Source organism: Nymphaea colorata, chromosome 1 (assembly GCF_008831285.2).
Source record: "Nymphaea colorata isolate Beijing-Zhang1983 chromosome 1, ASM883128v2, whole genome shotgun sequence".
NCBI lineage: Eukaryota > Viridiplantae > Streptophyta > Magnoliopsida > Nymphaeales > Nymphaeaceae > Nymphaea > Nymphaea colorata.
Window position 1 is genome coordinate 6,912,669 of NC_045138.2, and position 22,030 is coordinate 6,934,698.

Genomic DNA, 22,030 nt, shown 5'->3' on the forward strand with positions numbered 1-22,030 from the left:
GAAAAATAGAACGTGATGAATTCCTTTAAGAAAGGGGCAAAGTTAAACAAGCTAAAAGGGGCATTTTGAACATGCAATTCCTTTTTTAACAGAAAAAGAGAACTTAGAGACATGTCTGAGCTTTTAATCCCCGCCTTTTCATTTGCACCATGAAGTTGAGTAGGATGCTGCCATGTTACTGCTGGGGAGCCTGCAAGAGGCAATCGCATGTATTAATTTTACAGTTTGTTTTTTCATTCCATTGGAGAAGCCTGCAATGTTCCATTTTTCTGTTTCATTTCCTTTACGATTATCAGCCATATAAAGAATCACATTGGCACCATATAGGTCCTCTCCTTTTAACTTATATTTAGTTTTCAGAAAGGAAAAGCTGTTACTTATAAAAATTGTTTATACATCCAAGACTAGAATTAGAATAAAATAGAAAATGCAAATACTTTATGTCACGGCATGCTCCCATAGAGTCACAGTTTGATACCTGTTAAATGCAATGTTATAAGATATTCTAATAATCATTTTTATCATTTTATTTAGTTATTTTCTATGTCTTTTTTCTCATTTATTTTATTTCTACCAAACATTTGCTTCATTTTTTAAAATTGCTGAGATTTTCCTGAGAAAACAACTTTTGCCAAAAAATGCTGAAGAAAAGCCTCACCATAAGAAAACCAAGAAAACAAGAGTGATATTTGTGGCTATTTAGAACTACACTAGAGGGTGATAAATTTCAAATATCAAGAACAGGTTCTTGATGACCATAATTTTTCCAAAAACTTCTTTTTAAATAACTAGTGCAAAGAATAAATATGAGCAACAAATAGAATGGCTAGGTCTAATTTTAATCTGGCTGCATGCCAGTACATAATGCTGAGATGTTGACATGAACAGATGACATCAGTATGGTATAGCATTCTTCAAGAAACTGAGGAGCTGTGTGTGTGTGTGCAAGTGTATATCCGTTCCTTATGGGTTAACCAGAAAAGTGCAACCTGTAAATCCTTCATGGGGTGCGGAGGGAGGGTGTGTGTTTATGTATGTGTATAAAGAGACTGAGAGAAACTGGTAGGTGCTAGACGGATAAGGAACAATCTCATGTCTAGATCTTTTCTAGATCAGCGGTTGAGAGAAAAACAAGGAGAAAAAAAACGTGAATTAATACTAGATGACAAAATGCCCCCATCACCTTTTTCTCCTTGTTTTTCTTAATCTAGATCTATTTCTTAAGAAAGTATACTGACCAATTGCTGTCAATTGTAAATCTTGGTATGTAAACAAGGGGCATTCTATTTTTATAAACATGGACAAGATGACCAATGATTTCAACTATGACATATCATCATAAAAGACTTTGGAAAAGTGCAAAATTGTTTAGCTGAACTCGATAACCAGAGTGTATGTACTGGTCTGCAAGGATGAAGTAGTGTGAAGGCCTTCTTGGTGAATGAGGAAGGTTTCCCAAAGATTTTATGGAGGAAAAATTACATAATAAATGGTGAAAATGTAGCCCCCTAGCTCAAATCCAAGAGAAATCAGTGTTTTCTATTATCATCAAAAAGAAAAGAAAAAAATGACATCAAATGGTATCTATGATTCTATGTTAATGATTCTTGTTGGATTGTCCAGAATTCATCATTTGCATTGGCACCATTTTTCAGTTACATGAAGCCTTATGAGTATTAAGTTAATTGGTTTCTACTTGCCTGGTCAAACCAAGAAACAGGACAAATGGTCAAAATTATTTTGTTCACCCACTGTAATTACTTATACAGAGAATCTTGAGCAGTTTCAACATGAAGACAAATTCTCTTGACAGGCAGTCAGGGTGCACTTGCTGCAGACTTAAGTTTCATTCCCTTTGTTTTGAGAACAATAAATTGTATTTGCTTTCTCAAGCAATTTGTTCCAAATTGGGATCTTAATTCTTATTTTGACTTCATTGATTGAATGCGATTAGGTGTACCTAAGGCGCATCAATCACTCTTTCAGCATGGGCAGTAAAAGAGGAAAAAGGTCGTATGTAATTCGATATTGGAAAAATGCCTATTCGAAGGCCTCATACAGTCATACTACACAATTGGAAAGATGGAAATAGTAAACCTTCCAATATTTAATTGATTGCTTGAAATTTTCTATTTTTGTAATTGACTTTTGTTTCCTATTAATTCAAATAAATATGACAATTTTGTTAATGAACACAAGATCTTGAGGAGGACCTTGTTAGTTAATTCCCTTTTGCCTACATCAAGTTTTCAAACTCTGGCCACCTATGTCACATGGGTGCGGGTGTGGTTGCGAGTGAGAGGTGCAGCAAATTTCAGAAAAACATGGGTGCAAACATGTAACATATCTTACATATAAGTTATAAACAGAGTATATATATAAAACAGAATTGATTAATGAAACTTATACAATTAATACATATATGAAAACATGTTCCCAGATTAAGAAAACTTATAAACCATTGTCATATATATCGTGTACGGGTATTATATAGCGAGGACTTTCTCAAGAATAATACGGCAAAGTTGTATATCTCGGGAATATCTCTAGAAAATCTCGGCAAATTTTAAAAAAAAATTAAAACATTTAATAAATCCTGAAAATTATAAAATAATAAAAATAATAAAAAATACAAAAAATGCATAAATAATCATAAATAACACACATTCTTTTCACGTTTTTTTATTTTCTGGCGTTGTTTTTTAAAAAGACATGTTTTTTTCACGTTTTATATGGCTGACTTTTTTTTGCGTATTATACGCGTTTTTTTTCGAATAAGATGCATTTTCTGTGACAACGTTATAAACAGCAAGAGGATACATGACTATACGGCATATGCACTATATAAAATTATGAGTAACTGATACTATCTAGTATTGACCTGTGAAAGTATGTAGTAAAATACTAATAGATGAAGCAAAACAGAAAAAACTGAAAAACAGAAGCATCATTTCTAAAAAAACATCGAAAAAAAGACAAAAATGATCTCGACGTGGTTTTGACCACACCAGAATTTGTGTTGACCACAACCAGTGCCATGTCGAAGGGGCACCCGCACCTAAGTCATGTCGACTCGGGTGCTTTTGCTGTTTTGGTGAGTCCATGTGACATAGCTGACCACAGCATAGTTCATGAGAAGGATATTCAATGGTAGACTCAAATGTATGATACCAATATCAACCACATTCAAGAGCGAATTGTTTCCATTGAACAAATTCACTTTCTAGTTTCCACAGGTATTTTTTCCTGGTATCCAGAAAGAGTGCCACATGACAAACCTTTTCATTACTATGAGATGCAGGAAACCCTCTACAATTTTCACATGAATCACCCACATTTAGGAGGCATTTTTCTCTTGTCCACCTAAACTCTTACATTCTGCCATACACAACAATGTCCTTGCCATCTTCTGACAACAGAGGAACTGGTTGAGCTCCATATAAGGCATTGATCTGATGCAATTTGCGTCAGATAAGTCAACACCACCATGGTTTTGCCCTTTCAAGTCATCTCATAGAATTAAATGCCTGTTTTCTCAGAATGAAACTTCCAATGCAATCTTCAAAAGTTCAACACATTTCGTTGTAATGTATTGGCCCAAAGTCTAGGAAATGAATAAGCTTCATCTGGATGCCAAATGAATGATGTAGGGCCCATTGCAAGAAGAGGACATTAAGGCCTACAATTAAGTTGCTCCAAAAAAATATAAATGTCAAGAAATTCATTCAAATCAAATAAAACAATCAAAAGAATAGGTAAGGATGGAAAAGCAGTCAGGCATCCAGAAGCAGTTTAGGCGACCATTTCATGAATCCCAAGTCCAATGCCGAGTGGAAGGGGGCAGTCAGCAGGCTGCTCCACTGCAGCACAACTATTTGAAGGTCTGCTGCATTGGGACACAATGCAATTAATTAGGTTTTCAATGGAGCCAACAATGAAGCAAATGATTGAAGCTTTCTGCAGAGTGATTGATTGAACCTCAAAACTGGTCTCAGTCCTAACATGTGTTCAAATTGACACAGGAAATGGAATCTATTTGTGAATGAGTGTTACTTAACAATTTCACAGTTACTTTTTGTCTTCCTGATTGTTGTGTCATTAGAATTATTTATGTCTTACAAAGTTTTACCATTTTGACTATGGAGGAAAGAGCAAGAAAAGCAAGGAGGGCAGAATCAGCACAAAGAGAGTAGTTATGGATTCCTTACCTTCAACCAATTTACAACTAGCATCCTGCAAAGCTAGTATAGATTCAATATAATGTTGCAAGAATAATGTCCCGCTTGTTGATTCTGAAGGAAGAGCCAACTGCAAATAGAAAGCCAAATTGATGACGTTATAGATAACAGCTTCATATCATACATTCCAAGGGAAGAAAACAGATATCTGAAGTCTACACGTGTCCACAGAGAAGGCAAGAAAGAAACTTTATGATAAATGTCAATCAATCAAACAGACAAGGATGCCTATAAACCATCAACTGATAGAAAAATAGACTACCCAGGATATGGATAAATTTATCAACAAGCTAAAGAATGGGAGCAATATATTATGCATGAGAGAGAGAAAGAGAATGAGAGAGAACCTTGATTCCATTGTATCCAAGGCGTTCGCCAAGACCACCTGCAACAAGAACAAATGCAGCACGACATGCTTCTTTAACCCCAACCTCTTCGAGCATCATAAAATTCTCATCACCAAAAGACAACACTTCCCCCGATGGAACCTGGAAATGTCAAATCAAAAAGGAAAACAAAACATTTATACTCCTATTCTCTAAAATCTAAAACCTTCCAATTCAGGGTAGCTGAAGGGCACAATGCAGGAAATAAAACATCAAAACCGCTAAAATTGTCACACCTTCATTTCCATAAAGGCAAATTCAACCAGTTTGCACATCTCCAATTGTTTTTTCCTATTGGGAAACATGTACACTGTTCAAATAAATGCATATAAACTGCAAGTGGGCCCAATTGCCCAAATATTTAATATAGAACCAATGATCACATTTACCACATCACTAAACGAAGGCCTATGAAGCTACCTTTCTAGAGATCCTCATAAGGAGCCAATTCAAGTATGAACTGTTTACCACTTAATGTACATATTATTGGAGATCTTCATTAGGCATCAATTAGAAACTTAGAATATGAAGCCGGATTCTTGTTTCTTGCTTGTTTATGGATAAAAAAGAAAAGTTTGAATGGCTCCAAACAACTTGATATGAAGCTTAGATTGAAACTGCTGAATTCACCTACAGTAAACGCCACATAACACTTGCTTCAAACCATGGGTTGTGATTCTAGATATGGACATTCAAGTTGAGGTGGGCTATGCTACAGGGCCATTTCTCAGTTAAAAGTATTCAGGCCACACGTGAGAGAATACCAGCTCCAGTTGGGGGAGGCCACTTCATCCAAAAGCAGATCATAGCTGTCCACAGTGCGCCACAGTAGTGATAATGTGACTGGATCTGGATTGAATCCAGATTTATATACGTCTGAATGTTCTGATTCATTTGTCATGGAAGGGCTGCAATTCACTTCTATTACAAAAAGAGAATTAGGGATGCCATCTGGTGTGTGAGTGCTATTTTCAAGTCCATCTTTTCTTTTCTTCCTCCTCTCTATTGTCTGCTGAATGAAGAATGTACGTGGCTTCCAAACATTTGACACTTCTCTCATAATATCAGAGGAAGGCTGTGCATCCTTTCGAAAGGTATGCTTTCAGAGGTCTGAAATTTGATCTTCCTGTCAGAAATCTTCCTCATTCTTTTCCAGTCTACACTCTTGTTTCCTTCTTCTTACCTTTCGTTTTGTTCCTTTCTTCCTAAACTAATTTCATATCCTCTTGTCTAAACTCTGGATCTGAAACCTGGCATTCTCTTACATCAGAACAGAATTTTTGTGTTTGGAGTTTCTTTGTCACTGTGTTCTATCAGATCCGGTATTATCTGATCTGTCTATAGAGATTAAAATATTCAGGTAGGTGTTCTGGCTGATCAGATTCTGTTTTCTCTGATCATATTTTGCGGTTTTGTCTGATCAGATTCTCCTTTCTCTGACCAGATATTTTTTTCTTTGATCACTATCACTGGACTATATTTTCTAAAATCAAATAGAAACAGTTAAGCACAATGATAGCATTGAGAGATAAGAGGTAAAGTTTGTCATTCAAGGCTACGTGAATATGAACAGGGTTACGATAAGATTCTTGGTCTTGTAGTTAAGATAGAACAGTTTGCATCATCCTACTGTTGGCAGACAATTATGGATGGCAGTCAAGTCAATTAAATGTAAAAAAGTACATTTTTGCAGAGACCTTAAAAAGAAGTTCATATGGAACAACCCCCCGATATGGTAAAGGAAATTCATAGGACTATGTACAAACTAAAGGGGGAAAAATCTCTACATAGGGAATCTGTTTCTGGATATCACATATTTAGTAGAAGAAATCAAATGTCATGGAGTGGTATGAAACAAAAAACTGTGGCTAGATCTAGTACTGAAGATAAATACAGGTCTATGGCGGCAGGGACAAATAAAGCTACTTGAATCAGACATCTGTTGACTAACCTAGGGGAAGGAGTTTTTGATCTCTCTTGTTGTCTTTAATTCAATACAATTATACAACATAATCACACAAAGTAGATTGAGATAGACCAGCACTTCATCAAACAAAAGGTTCAGAAGCTTGACGACAAGCAAATTGAGTCCCACATCTGAAATTTTCTTTCTTTTTCTGATTTTTCTTATTCTTTATGATTAATAAATAATTTTGTCATACATTTAGGATGCACTATAATATGTTATAATACAGCATATAGGTCGGCCCGACTAATATGCATTATGCTATGCCTTTTACAACATTGGTCCAAATAATTCTAATCAATATGTAATAGCAGGGATACAATTTACTTGTATTAGTCTAATATATAATGAGTTACCTTGTAGAACTAAAAATGGAGTTGCAGCCTAGTGTGTGGCTGCTGTTTTCTCAATCCCTTGTTTATTCCTCGACTCTATTTTCATTAAATGAGATTGTAGCAGCTTCCAAACATCTGTTACTTTAAATTCTTTCAACAAATTACGATCCTTTTCTTAGGCTGCTCTATTCAATGTCACACAACATACACTTAGTTTGCTTTTGCATTGGGATAGTGAAAAAAATGGAAGTCGGACACAGGTTGCTCAAGGCCCTCAAAGAACTGACCGAGACTATTCAGTCCAAGCCAATTGACTATAGATAAACAAATGCATATTTACAATTGAATATATATATTTATATATATATATATATATATACACACACACACACACACACACACACATATATATATTCAAAGAATGCATATCTATTTACAGATCAAGGATCAAACAGCCAACCAACGATTAGGTTGTCTACTTGACTAGTCTGACCAATTATTTGCATGTCTGAAACACAGGTTGGTTGATAACTGACTCAACCGAATGAGGACTGTGACAACTAAGAATGTCACACATGGGACGCAACCATTTTTAACACTCTTAACAATGGAAATTCTGACATTCCAGAGAGATGACACAAGTGAATAATCAGGTTTAAGAATAATATGCGCTTTTTAACTGATGGCACATCAATGTGCAAACAACAATATGCATTTCCAATTAATACAAAGGAAAAAAAAAATCAAGAGCTAAAGGAAAAAATAAATGCCTAGAGAACATAAACCATGAATAACTTCACTTACTGATGGAATAAATCCATCATATGGATTTTTACCAGCCTTTGAATCTGCCAAGAGGCTTCTAGCATTTCGAATATATGATAACAAACCACCTGGGTAGCTGTTATTGAGCAAAGTTACCTGCAATCATCATATACAAAATTGACAAGCTAGATGCAATGAGCAACTTAAAGAAAATTATAGAGGATGAAGAGGCATTTGAGAGAGAGAGAGAGAGAGAGGCTAAATATATTTCCAAATTACAAAAGCGGTAGATAATTGGTGAAGCTAGCTAAATGATATGCGGTAGCAAGCTACAATTCAGCACAAAATTATGCATGAATTATCCTTGAGCCCCATTATCAGAATGCCGTTTCTTTTTTTCTTTTCACATCCCTCATCTACTAATTGATTACATGTTGGGAAGTTGAGTAAATTAGGAATAACTGACTAACAAAAATTTATGTGTCCAAAATGCAAGCTCAGTATGGCCTAGGACAAGTCAATACTGACTTTCTAAGATGCAAACAGGGATTTAGTCAGCTTGATTCATGAGCAGATGTGGACTACATAGTTCTGCTTATTGGGTTTTCTCTAACATGAGAAAATTTCCTGGTCAAATTTAGACGGATGGATAGTGCAAGTGCATCAACGTAGAAATATTGATGCAACCTGGACCTAGCTGAGATCGATCATAAAGCATGACTCCGTTAAATTCAAAAAAGTATAACCCAGAAGTTTTAAACCAATATTTTCTCATTTAAGGCTAAGAAGTTTGCAGCTATATGTTATTACATGAAAGAACACATGCTGCACTTACTGCAGCTGATTCTGTATACATCTGCCTAAGTTATAACATTCCGAGGAACAAAGAACCACTTGTTTTAAGTTTTAAACTTTAAAGGCTCCTATTGTATCTTTCTTGTAAAACTAAGTCTGATACCAAAACCCCACAATCAAATAATAAATTCCAACCCAGTTGATATTTTGAATGCATTATTAAATTCAAATAAGCAGATATAGGTGATCAGGCATCCAACCAAACCGACCCATACATAACCATATCATTCTGTCATGTCAGAGGCTGCTTGCACAAGCATTTTTCCAGGTGGGAAAGCAGAAGACTAAATCAGCACAAGCAGAAGAAGACAACCTTGGTACAATCATATTTGCAACATAGCTGATTGGGTGACAGTGAGCTATTACATCATAAACCAGTGCTAACAACCATCTTAGCTGTAGATCAAGGATTACCATAATCCAAGGACTACTCTGTTTCAGTAGTGTACCTTCATACAGTTGCAATAGCAACGAAACTGACAAGAAAGAGCTGATAAAAAGGAGTGGATCATTTTTCATGTTCCCTACTTTCAGAAGTAACATAAAGTGTTCACAGCATGGCATAGGGTTCACTCAGTGCAATACAACAGATATAAAGAGACCAACATCAGAAAACCAACCTGATTGAAAAAACCATGTTTTGCTGCATCATCAATACCAGGCTCAGGCCAATGTTCAAAAAGGTGCCCTTGTTTCTCTTTAATTAGCATTTTTGCGAGATCAATCTGAATTAATTAAATAAATATTAATAAATGCAACAAAACCCTCATTCAAAAAAAATGCACCTAAGAAAAAAAAATTATACAATCTGAAATAACAGCTCTTAGACATGAAAAACTGAAATCATCAGATGACATTGCACCACATCCAATAGCATCTAGCTGGTGACACCTACTATGTTGCATGTTGAACTGCAGCACTTTTGCACCAATTACTTCTAAACTACTTTTATTTCATTAATTACATTTTTTAGAATGCTTCCCATTTTACATAAGGGGCTTCTTTGTGCCACTAAATTTTTAATAGAATATAATTTTATTTTGACAACAGAAATGCCATTACAAAGAAGTGCATTGCCATTAGTCATGCCTGTTTTCCTTATGTACTCATTATACTCAAACTGACATTTCATGATAATACTAGCACTGACATGTTAAGACATGACATATTTGATTTGGATCCCAAATCAGACCAGATCCAGATCCGCACATTCATGTTAATTGAGTAAAGTATCTCAGATACCAAGAATTATTGTACTTGCCCATAGTGGGTAGATTTACGTTAATATAAAGTTAATAGAATGCAATCCCAAGCCTCCATTAAAGGACATAAGTTTCCACCTATTTCTCATCCATGTTTATTTTCTTGCAATAAACTATAATGGTAATAATCTCATAGGTTCTGTTATAGTTTCAGAGACAGGTTATGTGAAGTTGTGATCATCTCCAAAAGGTAAGCCCAATAAGATTGAACATTTCCAAGTTAGAAAATCTTCTCTCCTGTTTCAGATTTCCTCCTTCATTCTCCTCATCTGGTTCAATTTTCTCAAGTATCTTTGTTCATCTGTTCTTCTTTCACTTCTGCCACCACCTCTAATTGTTACTCATCTGCATGTGCTATGTTTATTTGAAATATTTTTCACAAGCATTATTCTTAATTCTGCATTGGAACATAACACAGCATATGCTCTGTCCTCTTAAACTCAGTCATGCTGTGCATGGCTTTCAAACTGTTATTTTCCTCATTAATTCTGTTTTGTCCTGCACATACACGTCTTCTGCCTTTTAATCTGAGCTTTGGCCTAAATGCCAGTCGGTTTTCATTGCTTCTTTGTTTTTATTATCCTATCTATCCAAAAACCTAAAATTTCTAATTTCCCTTTGTGCCAATCAGAACCCTATTCTGTCATCTAACAAAAGGTTTCTTTTGTCTAACATGATTTTCATCTCTGTACAATTTGACTGCTCTGTTGTAAGTGCACAGAGTCTTAAACATTCCTTCTAAAAGGAAAAGGAAAAAAGGGGAAAGGAATGTTAACTGTTTTCCACGTGAAGTTCTAATTTTGTGAGTGGTCAAAAATCAGATTCAGAATTTGAGGGCATCCTGAAATCAAAGTTCTTCATCATGTGCTCTGTTACTCTTTGGTTTCTCATATTTTCTTTTGCTATGGTCTATTCTAGTCACACAGCTCTATCCTCCAATGTTTTGAGCTAACTTGTGTTTGAAAAACTTAATCACTCAAATTTTCTAACTTGGAAAACACGAGTTGTTCCTTTTATAAGGAGTCAAGATCTTTCTAGGCATCTGGATGGACCAGTTCTAGCCCCACCACAGTGAGCTAACTTGTGTTTGAAAAACTTAATCACTCAAATTTTCTAACTTGGAAAACACAAGCTGTCCCTTTTATAAGGAGTCAAGATCTTTCTAGGCATCTGGATGGACCAGTTCTAGCCCCACCACAGTTTATTATGCATGAAGAACAGACAGATGAAAGTGATGTTCCGTCTTGAATTTTGTAATCCTGAATTCATCACCTAGATAAAGAAAACAAAGCATTGGCAGCATACATCACTTCCGCTTTATCTCAAGAGGTATAGATTGGCAACCCATAGTTGTTGAATTATGGAATGAGCTCGCCCAATTTTACTCTTTGATATCAAAGGCACATTTTTCCTGCCTTGAACGGGAGGTTTATACTTTAAACTTTAAGGAAAGGAAGCATGACAGTTAGAAGTATGACAATAAAATTAAAGGTGTCAGAAATCAATTTGCCTTAGTAGGGTGCAAGTTACAGCAGACTCTTAATGGCTTGGGATGGGAATACTTCTCTATCTTGTTTGCCAGTATTGCCTACCTTCAAGGATCTTCACACTAAGCTTCTCTAGTATGAGATAAGTTTTATTGTGTAAGACTAAATCCTTGAAGCCTTGAAGCAATTCAATGGTCATAAACTTGAATTTTTTTAAAAAAAAAATGGATTTGTTTTTTACTTTAAGTGTGCAAGAGTATCTTCCATGAAAAACTTTACATTCGGCCTTAAGGAACTATGTAAATGACGAAATCAGTTTTCTTAATTTGGAGGTGTAATGTAAGAAACACCCCCTTTCGTACTGTAACATAAGATACAGAGGCATATCATTACACATCATACGTTACACCATTAAACTAGTTTGAAAGGTGTAACATATCAGTTTTCTCAGAGGTGAGGTGACAAAGCAAGTCATACAATATGTTATACCATGTTACATGAAACACTGCTAGAAACATCAAACTGGAAATGAAGAAAAGAGATAAAACAAGGTTACCTGCCCTAGCACAAATGAACAACCAGAAAACCTCAATAAAAACACACCGGGTGTGTGCGTGTGTGTGTGTGTGTGTGTGTGTGTGTGTGTGTGTGTGTGTGTGTGTGTGTGTGAGAGAGAGAGAGAGAGAGAGACCTCATTACGGGAGAGGATGCATAGATTTTTTCTCAGATTGGTAGGAGCCCAATCCCCATCACTCATTTCTGGGTTGGAGAGGTTCTCAACCGTGGATCCAGCCATCATCTTTGAATGCTCAGAAACCAAATAATATTGCAGTCAAAATCCTGCAAAAAGTTGAATTTCACAACGAACATTCACACAAATCCAATTTAAGAGATATTTGCAGTTGCCAAAAGCAATGTTGTTAGAAGCATTGAGTGGACATTTTGCAATGCTGTAAAAGGCGTATCGTAACGTGTATCATTCAGGCCGACCTATACACTGTATCGTAACATATCATAAATTAATTTTTAATTTATAAAAATTTTAAAAAATAAAAAAATTAGTAAATCAGGAAAAACAAAGAAAGTTTCAGAGAAAATGTGTTCTATATAAAAAAACTCATCACATCATTCATAAGCACAACACATTAGAAATTGGAAATAAGAAATTCATAATAACATAGTAAGCATCTATCACAATTTTAATGTTTAAACTTTAAACTGTTTTAGATTACATTGCAAGTTCACAACATATAATATATCATGATTATCATTACTCAAGGTCTCATCGTCCCCACGGGACCATGAGTCTTCTTTTCCACCAATGAGTTCTCCCCTAAACCAATGATTTATGATATAAATGGGCAATTTTTATAGAAAAAATTAATAAAACTTCCTTCTCTCACAAATTTTAGACATGTTTAGAAAGATGATACGAGAGGTTCTCTCGTAAAAAAAATACAAAAATTCATTTTATCCCTGTATCGTACGATATAGGGTTGTATCGGCTTATATCGTATGACACGGCCTCCGTGTCACATGATACAGGCGATAGTGTTGTACGTATTGTATGATACAGGGCCGTATCATCGCGTTTCAAAAATGCGATACGATACACCACATGTATCGTACAGTTACGATACAGGCACCATATTGTACGATACGGTTACGGTACGGCTACGATATGTTACGACACGATTACAATACGTTACGATATGGTTACGATACGGTTATGATACGTTACGATACAGGTACGATACGGTAATTTTTACTGATTTTTTATTATTTTTTTAGAATTTTTTATATTTTTTCTGATTATTTTAAAAAAAATACAATATAGTTACGATACGTTACGAATACAATATTTTACAATACAATGTATCTTAAAGCCAGACCGATATGGCTTACAATATGCTTTTTACAACATTGACAGGTGATACGCCTATGATACATAAGTGTATCGTGTATCATAGGCTTGTCATATAGGTTTGACATGTGAGCTCCTCTAAGTGTTCCAGTCGGTAGAGCCACTCTAGGACCACACTATACAGGCCCGTATCGTGCGATACGGATAACACTGGGCATTTGAACGCATGGCATTTAAACGTCTGGCATTAAAATGTCAGGCATTTGATACCACGTATTTGGAAGGTGGAACTAAGGTTCCTCGTTTAATTGTTCTCCGTATTAAAATACCATGTTTGATGCACATGGTATTTAAATACCATCTCTACCTTCTTTCAGCGTTGTGAAACATTTGATCACAGGCCTTCTTTCAGCAGATGATTTTCGCGAGAAGAAGCGACGGTGGGACTTTGAGCTGATACTTGGGATCTTTGGGAACACAACGACAGTACTTTCCAACTCGATTGGAAGCTGCAGATTTGAGTGGTATTTTCTCTTCCTCATACAATGAAAAGAGTTTGATGAAATTGTTAGAATTTGCATTAGTTTCTGCCGCATTTCGTGGTGCTCGAGGCTATGTCAGAGTGGTACGTGGGGAGGCCCACGTACCCGTACCGGAACGGCAGTACGTCTTGGTACGTTCTTCCTCCTTCTTTCTCATACATAATACCTATGTCACTTTAAATGAACCTATTTTCACATGATGCTTCTTCCTCCTTCTTCCTTACCTTCATACAACATATCTACGGCAAAAATAACATCAATTTCTTGTATTTATGCTACTTTTTTTGTTGATTTCATGTATATAATTAATTAAAATATATAACTATCGCCATACCGCCGTACCAAGATTGGCGAAAATGCCATACCCATCCCAGCACCCGCACCTATGTGACATAGGCTCCAGGTGACCACATCCCTCTCGGTCATTTGATCAAATAGGAGGCGCACAAACCCTACATCAACACAAGGTATTATTGTGCCAGTTCGTCGAACACTTTCCTGATGCTCGTTATTTCACCACAAGAAAAGTACATGTGCATCAAAAGGTTTTGAATAAATATGTCGAGTTCACGCCCATCTCACGCACACCTGCAAGACAAAAAGGGTCTGGCGAAACTGTGGCAACCAACACCTGCATATACAAGAAAATGGCTAGAATTGGGGCCTTGCTCTTTGAGAAGCCACAGATCATGATGTTCTAGGCGAAGATTGGAGGATGGGCAAGCTGGTGAAAGATGCCACAAACGTAATCAAGATAATCGTGTTCTGGTATTGCACAAAGACACAAATTTTAGAAGAGAAATACTCATTTAGAATGCATCCGGAGACAATCGCTTGGGTATGGACCTGTTTCAATTCCCTCAAGACAAACAGAGGGACAGGGAGCAACAGGGAATGAGAGGAAGGGAGACGGAGAGAGACAGATAACGAGAGGGATATATATATATATATATATATATATATATATATATATATATATATATATATATAGATAGATAGATAGATAGATAGATAAATAGAGAGAGAGAGAGAGGGAGAAAGAGAGACGACCTTCCATACCTGAGAGGAGAGGAGATCGTGAGGACGCTGCCCTCTGAGCTGAACCCAACTTCGATGAAAATGGAGAAGCCCAGAAAAGGGACAGAAGGAGTGAAAGGGTTATTGCGCATGGAAGAAAGGCAAGTGTACAGGTGGAATTAAACACCCAGGGGAAACTTTATTGCTGGTATTGAGATACCAGGTCTATCAAAACCTCTCACGAATTAATTTCCATCTTTGACGGAAGGTATCGGAAAACCATTTGTCGATGATGGAAGTAAAGTGCCTCTGCTACAATGGAATTCTTCCTATTCAAACACCACGAAGGCATAAGCCTTGTGGCATTGAACTGTTTTAGCTACAAAAATATCAAGGAAAAATATGTCGCAACCAATATGGCCTTAACCTATAAAGATGGAACATGCTAGAGGTTTAGCCAATGCATCATAATCAACTCAAGATTTATTTTGTTCTAGATAGGGCTGCAATGACTAACGTCAACTCTCAGTTCATAAGTCATCTTTGGGAGAAATTTCAATCAGATGAATCAGGACATGTACGAGAAAAACTTCACATATTGTTTCTTGGTTCATTGGAGTATCAATCACAAGAACATGGACAGATGGACCTTGCCGAAAAACCTATGCCGGTAGAGATTAATCCCAGACTGATAAAAATGGGTATATTTGGTTTTCAAGAAGATAGCCTGGACGAGAACTTTTCACGTGTGAAATCCATATGTGAAGGTGAGAGACAGACATACAACAAAGACACACTGAGCAATTTGTAAGTTATTTCTGTGACTTGATCCAGTATACATGAAGAAGATAAATTCCCGCTGCATCTGTTGACTTCGATTTCTTTCGCCACTTGCCTTCCTATAATCCTAACTTGTAAGGTAATACTATTTTTGATAACAATGGAGATTTTCTTGAGGCTCAGAAGTGAAACACCCCATTCAGTGAAACGTCCTTGTTTCTTAAAACCATCATAGTAATAATTTTATAAAAGTACAAGAAATTAGATGGCAAAAAGTTACTCGAACGAGTACTTAAAATGCATGCTTCCCATTCTGTGTTTTTAGAGAAAAAGTAATCGAACTGCTCCGATCAGGTAATTATCATCTCCCCAAAACGTGTTGAAAGTGCACCAATGGATATATATGTGTATTATAGAAAATTGTAAGACATTAGGTTCATATCTTCATCTCAATTGGTACAATTTGGACACTTTCAGAATAATAAGTGGTGAAAATAATGTACGAAATGAAAGACCAAACATGTAGATAATTTTTAATAAAATAATTGAGCACTCGCTCTGTCTTAGTTGGAGATATTTTGAGCTGCTCAAACATCATTTACAGATGCAAAAAACTTCTCATTAACCCGCAATAAAACTTCTCCTACAGTCGCTAATTTTAACTCCAAACACTCTGTCCTAAACAGGATTGGGCTCAACTTGCTGACATGACATGGCACGATCGGATCGCCTTGGTCACCTAAAACATATTCTGCAAACTTTCCTTCCGCATACAAATGAGCATGGATGGTCACCTGATCTACTTATTACATTCTTCTGCACTCTTTTCAGTTTATCATCCAACGACAGAGAAGAAAATTTCAAACGGATTGGGCAACAGAAATTCAAGCATCCAAGGTTATTCAAGAAACAATATCATGACAGCTAGGGACATATGTTTCACGAATTCAATCAGAAAAGGAAAAATCCAAAGAGGGGAGGGCAACCATTTACCTCTTGCTCGGCAATGTGATTCCACCAAAGAGGAAGTGTCGAAGATACCTGCAAAAAATAACTGCTCCAATCAACAACCTTGTGGGCGACCCCTTTTTGGGCGTTTCTGAAAGGGAGACAGCGAGAGGAAGAGAGAAAGACAGAGACAGGCAAACGCAGGCAGATGGTTTTTGAAGGAACCACGGTCCACCAAAATTGATTTTCTAAAGGAACCACAGGCACACAAGAAAACAGCCGGGAGTTTTCTTCTACGTTTGTTTAGGCGTTTTACTATAATACCAGCAATTCAAACGCCCGTTGAACGATTATGAAGAAGTATGAGCCGAAGAGCACGGTGAAGACGACGAGCGGCACAATGCAGAGGCGATCCCGGAGATTTTAAAGACAAAAAAAAAAGGGACAAAGAGGAATATACCGCATTTTTCGAAGAAAAACATTATAAACGCAATCTCTTTTGTTTGAGGAAAAATATTGCGATTATAAATATTTGTATTTCAAAAATGCGATATTCATTTCACCTGCATTTTGTGTTTTTTATATGTGAAAAACATAAAGTCACTTAGTTACTTGCTTATTTGAAATGCTTAGTCTTAAACATGCAAGTCGAGTATAATTAATAGAACAAATTATAAGAACTTATCTAATGTTCCCACAACTAACAAATGAATGGTCGAGTTTTTAAAATTAATAAATGGGGACACAACTTTTGTGAAAATTTCTCAATTGACCGCTTATCAAGAAAAGTTGTTTTTTTTCATAAAATGGTAAAATGTTCCTCAAAAAAGACCAATTTTCTAAAAGATATGTTTATTTTTAAGAAGGGAATTTTGATATTTTATACCAAAAATTAAATATCCCTTTAGCGGGTGCGTTTTCCAAAATTTCTATAAAAAAGTGAGTACATGTATTTTAACTTTTAAAAGTTGAGTGGTGTTTGTTGTCTGCCAAATTTAACCAAAACTTTTTATATTTGTTTGTCAAGTAACTTTTAAAGGTTTTTTTGTATTTTTTTGCAAAGTAATGTGAGTTTAATACCAATATTAGCTTCACATGGAATAAAATTTTGAAATGTGGTCATACTTTTATGATCTAAACCAATTGTTCGTAATTTGACAAACAAACAAGTAGTTATAGGTTGTTTTACATTATTTTATTTAAGTAGAACTAATGGCCACCTTATTTGAGTTTGTTGATAATAGATTTTTCACCATTTAATTTTTTTAAGGGACTAACTTCAACAAGCACATAGAATGGGCATAACATGACTAGTCGAGCAGCATGTGGGTATACAAAAAAAAATGCACTGCCTATTTGATTTTCATGGGTACTATTTTATTGAACTGTCAAATGTGAGATTATGACACTTTAGTTAACAAGTATATTGTCAAATGTGAAATGATGATACTTTAGTTAACAAGTGTATTTTTGAAGGTGAGATTATGACACTTTAGTTAACAGGTGTATATATCATACCGAGTTCAAAAATACCGGTTTTGAGGGAACGTGGGGTCTTGCTTCCAAAATGTAAATGTGCTTTTTTTTATTTATTCTCCAAAATAATTTCTTACTTGTCAAGGCTAATCTATTAAATGATATTGATAAACGTAACTACTTTTACTATTTAAAGATGTCGGCATGTTGGGGTTGTAATTCATTTTTAATCGTTATTCCCTTTTAAGAATACTTGTGTCAAATTTTATGTGAACAAAACATATTTATTAATAAATTAATTTATCCCTTAAAAGCTGCTTTTGAAATTTTGGGTGACCTTCTTTCACTAACCAGTCGATGTGAAAATAGGAAAAAGAAAAAATGTTTTTTGGAGCATCAATAAAATTTTGCATCCACTTACAAGTAGACATCGCTAATATATTTATTTTTCTTGACCCATATCCGTGTGTATTGCATTTATGCCAAACATAAATAGGTGCGACAAAATTGAAAAAAACGTGAAACAAAAAACCTAAAATGATTACCTCCAATAAGAAAACAACATGATGATATTCAACAAGAAAATAGAGAAGACATAAATCAAATATAATAAACAAGAAAAGATACCAACCAAATAGAATAGACAAGAAGAAAATAAAAAAGACATGAACCAAATAGAATAAAGCAACTACCTTACTAGCAGCTAATACTCTTTTACGAGACAACATACCTAACCCAAATCTGATCATTAATCAAATTCAGATTCTTTTACCAAATTGTGGCTAAATGAATTCAAAATTAAATTGGTAACTAGAAAAATCCGATCCATTTAAACACAAAATAACAATTTAAAAAAAAAATTGGTTTGAGCTAATTAGGCGAGACTAAGTGTATTGGGTCATGCACAACACTTTTTTTTTTCCTTTTTTTTTGGTGCCACAAGGGAGGGGGCGCAGGGGCCTTGGCTCCTTTAGACTTTAAAAACCTTAAAAATTAATATGTAAATCTAAAAATTTTTAGTTTAATATATATATATAAATTTTGAAAAATTTTATTTTGGCCCCTATTAAAATTATGAAACTATAGTTTAGACTATGCAACAAAAAATTCCTGGCTCCGCCCCTGGGAGCAGCTTCAGTTCACATTCTCACTCAAGCGGTCGGATACTCATTCAATTCATGGGATTTTGTGCATATGCACCACTGGTTAACCTAAGTTTCATTCATCTAAATAACACAAGCCCTAAATATCTTGAGAAAATTAATGTGACGGTTATATGCATGCTAGTGGCTTATACTTGATCAAGTTTTAGGTAAAACTTACTCTTACTACAAATTGGAATTGGGTCTTTTAATTTAGCTCTTGATACGTCCCTAGATCTAAGACAAACAGACTGGAAAATTGGAACTCCGATGTTGTGAATGTTTTTGTACCTAATATCTTGTTTATGTATAGAAATGTTGGAAAGCGCATATTGATTACTAACTAGCACCCACAAAGAGCCTGGTGAAGAAATGGTGTACCTTAAGCTTGGTGTTTTGTATCAACACCATATATGATCAATGAGTTTAGCGCCAATGAGAATTGAACCATGAATATGAAACTTACGTACCTTCAGTTTAACCAGCTACGCTACGCACCAGAGGCTCTGCTACGCTACGCACCAGAGGCTCTGCAGACTCTCCATTACAGTGATAGATACTTTCAGTTATCTTCATAAACTATATCACCAATTTCCAATATTTTATCCTCAGATGCTTTTTTTTTTTAATATGAAAAACGCACAATCAAGAAACAAATGTAGATCGAGTACATCTAATTATTTATTGACATAAAATGATTAAAAATAAAGTAGCTTACACATGACAATAATTCATACATAGAAACGAAGTAGCCTAAACTTTGATTATCATTTTCTTGTATACCTACGTCACCTAACAGTTGTTCGTCTTTAACGATTGATGCACTCGTAGTAACCTTAGATGCACATGCCCAACTCCTAGGGCTGCACAACGAGCCGAGCCAACTCGGGCTTGACTCGAACTCACTCGAAAAAATTCGGCTCGTGCTTGACTAGTTTATAAACGAGCTCAGTTTGAACTTACAAAGATACTCGAAACGATAAACGAGTCGAGTTCAAGTTTCAAGAACTCGACTTGTTTATATTCGCAAACTGATACCCCATATAATATTATAAAAACTGGTTTCACAAGCTACACGACTTAAATGCTTACACAAGTTAAATGAGTTACACTAGTTGGCGCTAACATGAGTTAGACGAGTTAATGCTTACACGAGTTAACGCTAAGCGAGTTAACGCTAAACGAGTTAATGCCTAAATTAAATGAGTTGAGTTCGAGCTCGATTTTGTGTAGTCAAGTCGAGTTCGAGCTTGTTATAAGGAGCTCAACTCGAGTTTGAGCAAGCTCAAGTTTTTTGAGCCGAGTCGAGCTTGAGCTGGCCAACTCCACCACTAGAAACAAACAATAACAATGATCAATGTCAGCCAAAAGAGAATAAGATCGATGCACCATGAACAATGAATGAAGGAAATTCATCATTGAACAAAATAACAAGTTTTCAACTAATTATTTTAGTGTTATAGGAAAGGAAACAAACATCAGATTCACAAGAAAAACCAAAAGCATTATGAGAAGACGTCAGTTTTCCCATGTGCAAGTGAATCCACCTTTTTTTTGTAGGGGGTGCAGGCTTTGATATCTGCCCTTGCAGGTAAGTACCAATGTCAATGGATCAGATTTGAATCAGATCTGTCCTTAATTGTATATGTTTTTCAAATGTTCACATATTTGTACTTGAATTCAGACTTCAAATACGAACAAAAAAAGTTATATCTAAATCCGACTTTGAAATCTGATTTCACAATCAAAATCCAAGGTGAATCTGATTTTACATTGATATCTGAATCCAAATCCAACTTTAGCTGACAATACGAATCTATATCCAAATCTGATCGATTTATACATATCTGAACCCAATTAGATGTCATTTCTTAAGTCTCAATTTTATACGATTTCTTAATCCAATATTTTTTTCATATCTGATTTATTTGAAATGATTTGATCAGATATCGGATCCAAATCAGGGATATTGATGCCCCCACATATAACCAATGTTATTAAAACCGATGGGAATCGGTCTGAATCGTTGATTCGAATCAAATCCTTCACTGGTTTGGTTCGAAGGCCGATTCATTGCCCATAAAACATTTGCCGATGTTCATAAGAATCGTGTGAAAATCGGGCGATTCTTTGATTCCACAGCCTTCTTTTAGGGCTTGTTTGGTTGGAAGGAAATGAAGGGAAAGGGAGGGATTGAGCAATCCATCCTGTGTTTGGTTGGCTAATTAGAAAGGAGGGAAAGGAAGGGAAAGAGAGAAAGTCTGTTTAGATGGGAGGAGAGGGAAATGAAAGGAAATGATTGTATAGTGTAAATTTAATCCCTCCCAAATCGGACGGATTGGGAGGAAAAGGAAAGGGAGTAAGTACAAAAGTGTTGACTGCCCACAATACCCCTCCACGTTTTTTTTTCTCTCTGCCTCCCAACCTTTTGACTGTTGAGGGTATTATTATAAATTGTATCGTTTCCTTTTCATTCCATTCACTTTTATCCAAACAAACTTTTATAATCACCTCTTTCCATTCCATTCCCTTCCCTTTCTCTTCCCTTCCCTTTCCATTCCTTTCCCTCTCTTTCCCTCCATCCTTTTCCTTCCCTTTCCCTCCAACCAAACAGAGCGTTAAGGTCATCTCATACAACCCACTCCAGCTTTACAAAAAAAGCCCATCAACTTTTTTTTTACAAAATGGATCACACAACAAGTTTTAATTTTCTGCATTTGACCTTAAATAATAACTGGTTCTAAATGCAGGTTAAAAGAAAACGTTGCTAGTAGGTGCAAGTCTCCAATAAAGTGTGTTTATTGTGTTATCTTACCTTTTAGAATTTTTTTATTTTTCTGGCTGACTTTTTAGTTGTTTAATTTTTATTTAATTTTAAATTTAACATACATTTTAATCAAATCGATTAACAAATGATTCAGATTCTCATTGAATTCACCAATTTGCTGAATCATTTAGCTTTCTGAT

The 22,030-nt window shown here is 35.6% G+C and overlaps 1 protein-coding gene across 9 annotated transcripts in view; it reads right to left on the minus strand.

The window, feature by feature from the left end:
- LOC116261024 (UDP-sugar pyrophosphorylase) overlaps positions 1 to 16,879 on the minus strand; it is a 36,203-nt gene extending 19,324 nt beyond the window's left edge. The window contains exons 1-7 of one of the 9 annotated variants that reach the window (XM_031639660.2): positions 16,770 to 16,879; positions 16,491 to 16,538; positions 11,986 to 12,093; positions 9,166 to 9,270; positions 7,730 to 7,846; positions 4,586 to 4,726; positions 4,209 to 4,308 (exon numbers count right to left, since the gene is read on the minus strand). In XM_031639660.2, the coding sequence (XP_031495520.1) occupies positions 4,209 to 4,308; positions 4,586 to 4,726; positions 7,730 to 7,846; positions 9,166 to 9,270; positions 11,986 to 12,093 (571 nt within the window). In that variant the 5' untranslated portion in view covers positions 16,491 to 16,538; positions 16,770 to 16,879. The other 8 variants (XM_031639600.2, XM_031639627.2, XM_031639668.2 and 5 more) reach the window with 8 other exon arrangements.
- Between the last annotated feature and the right edge of the window lie 5,151 nt (positions 16,880 to 22,030).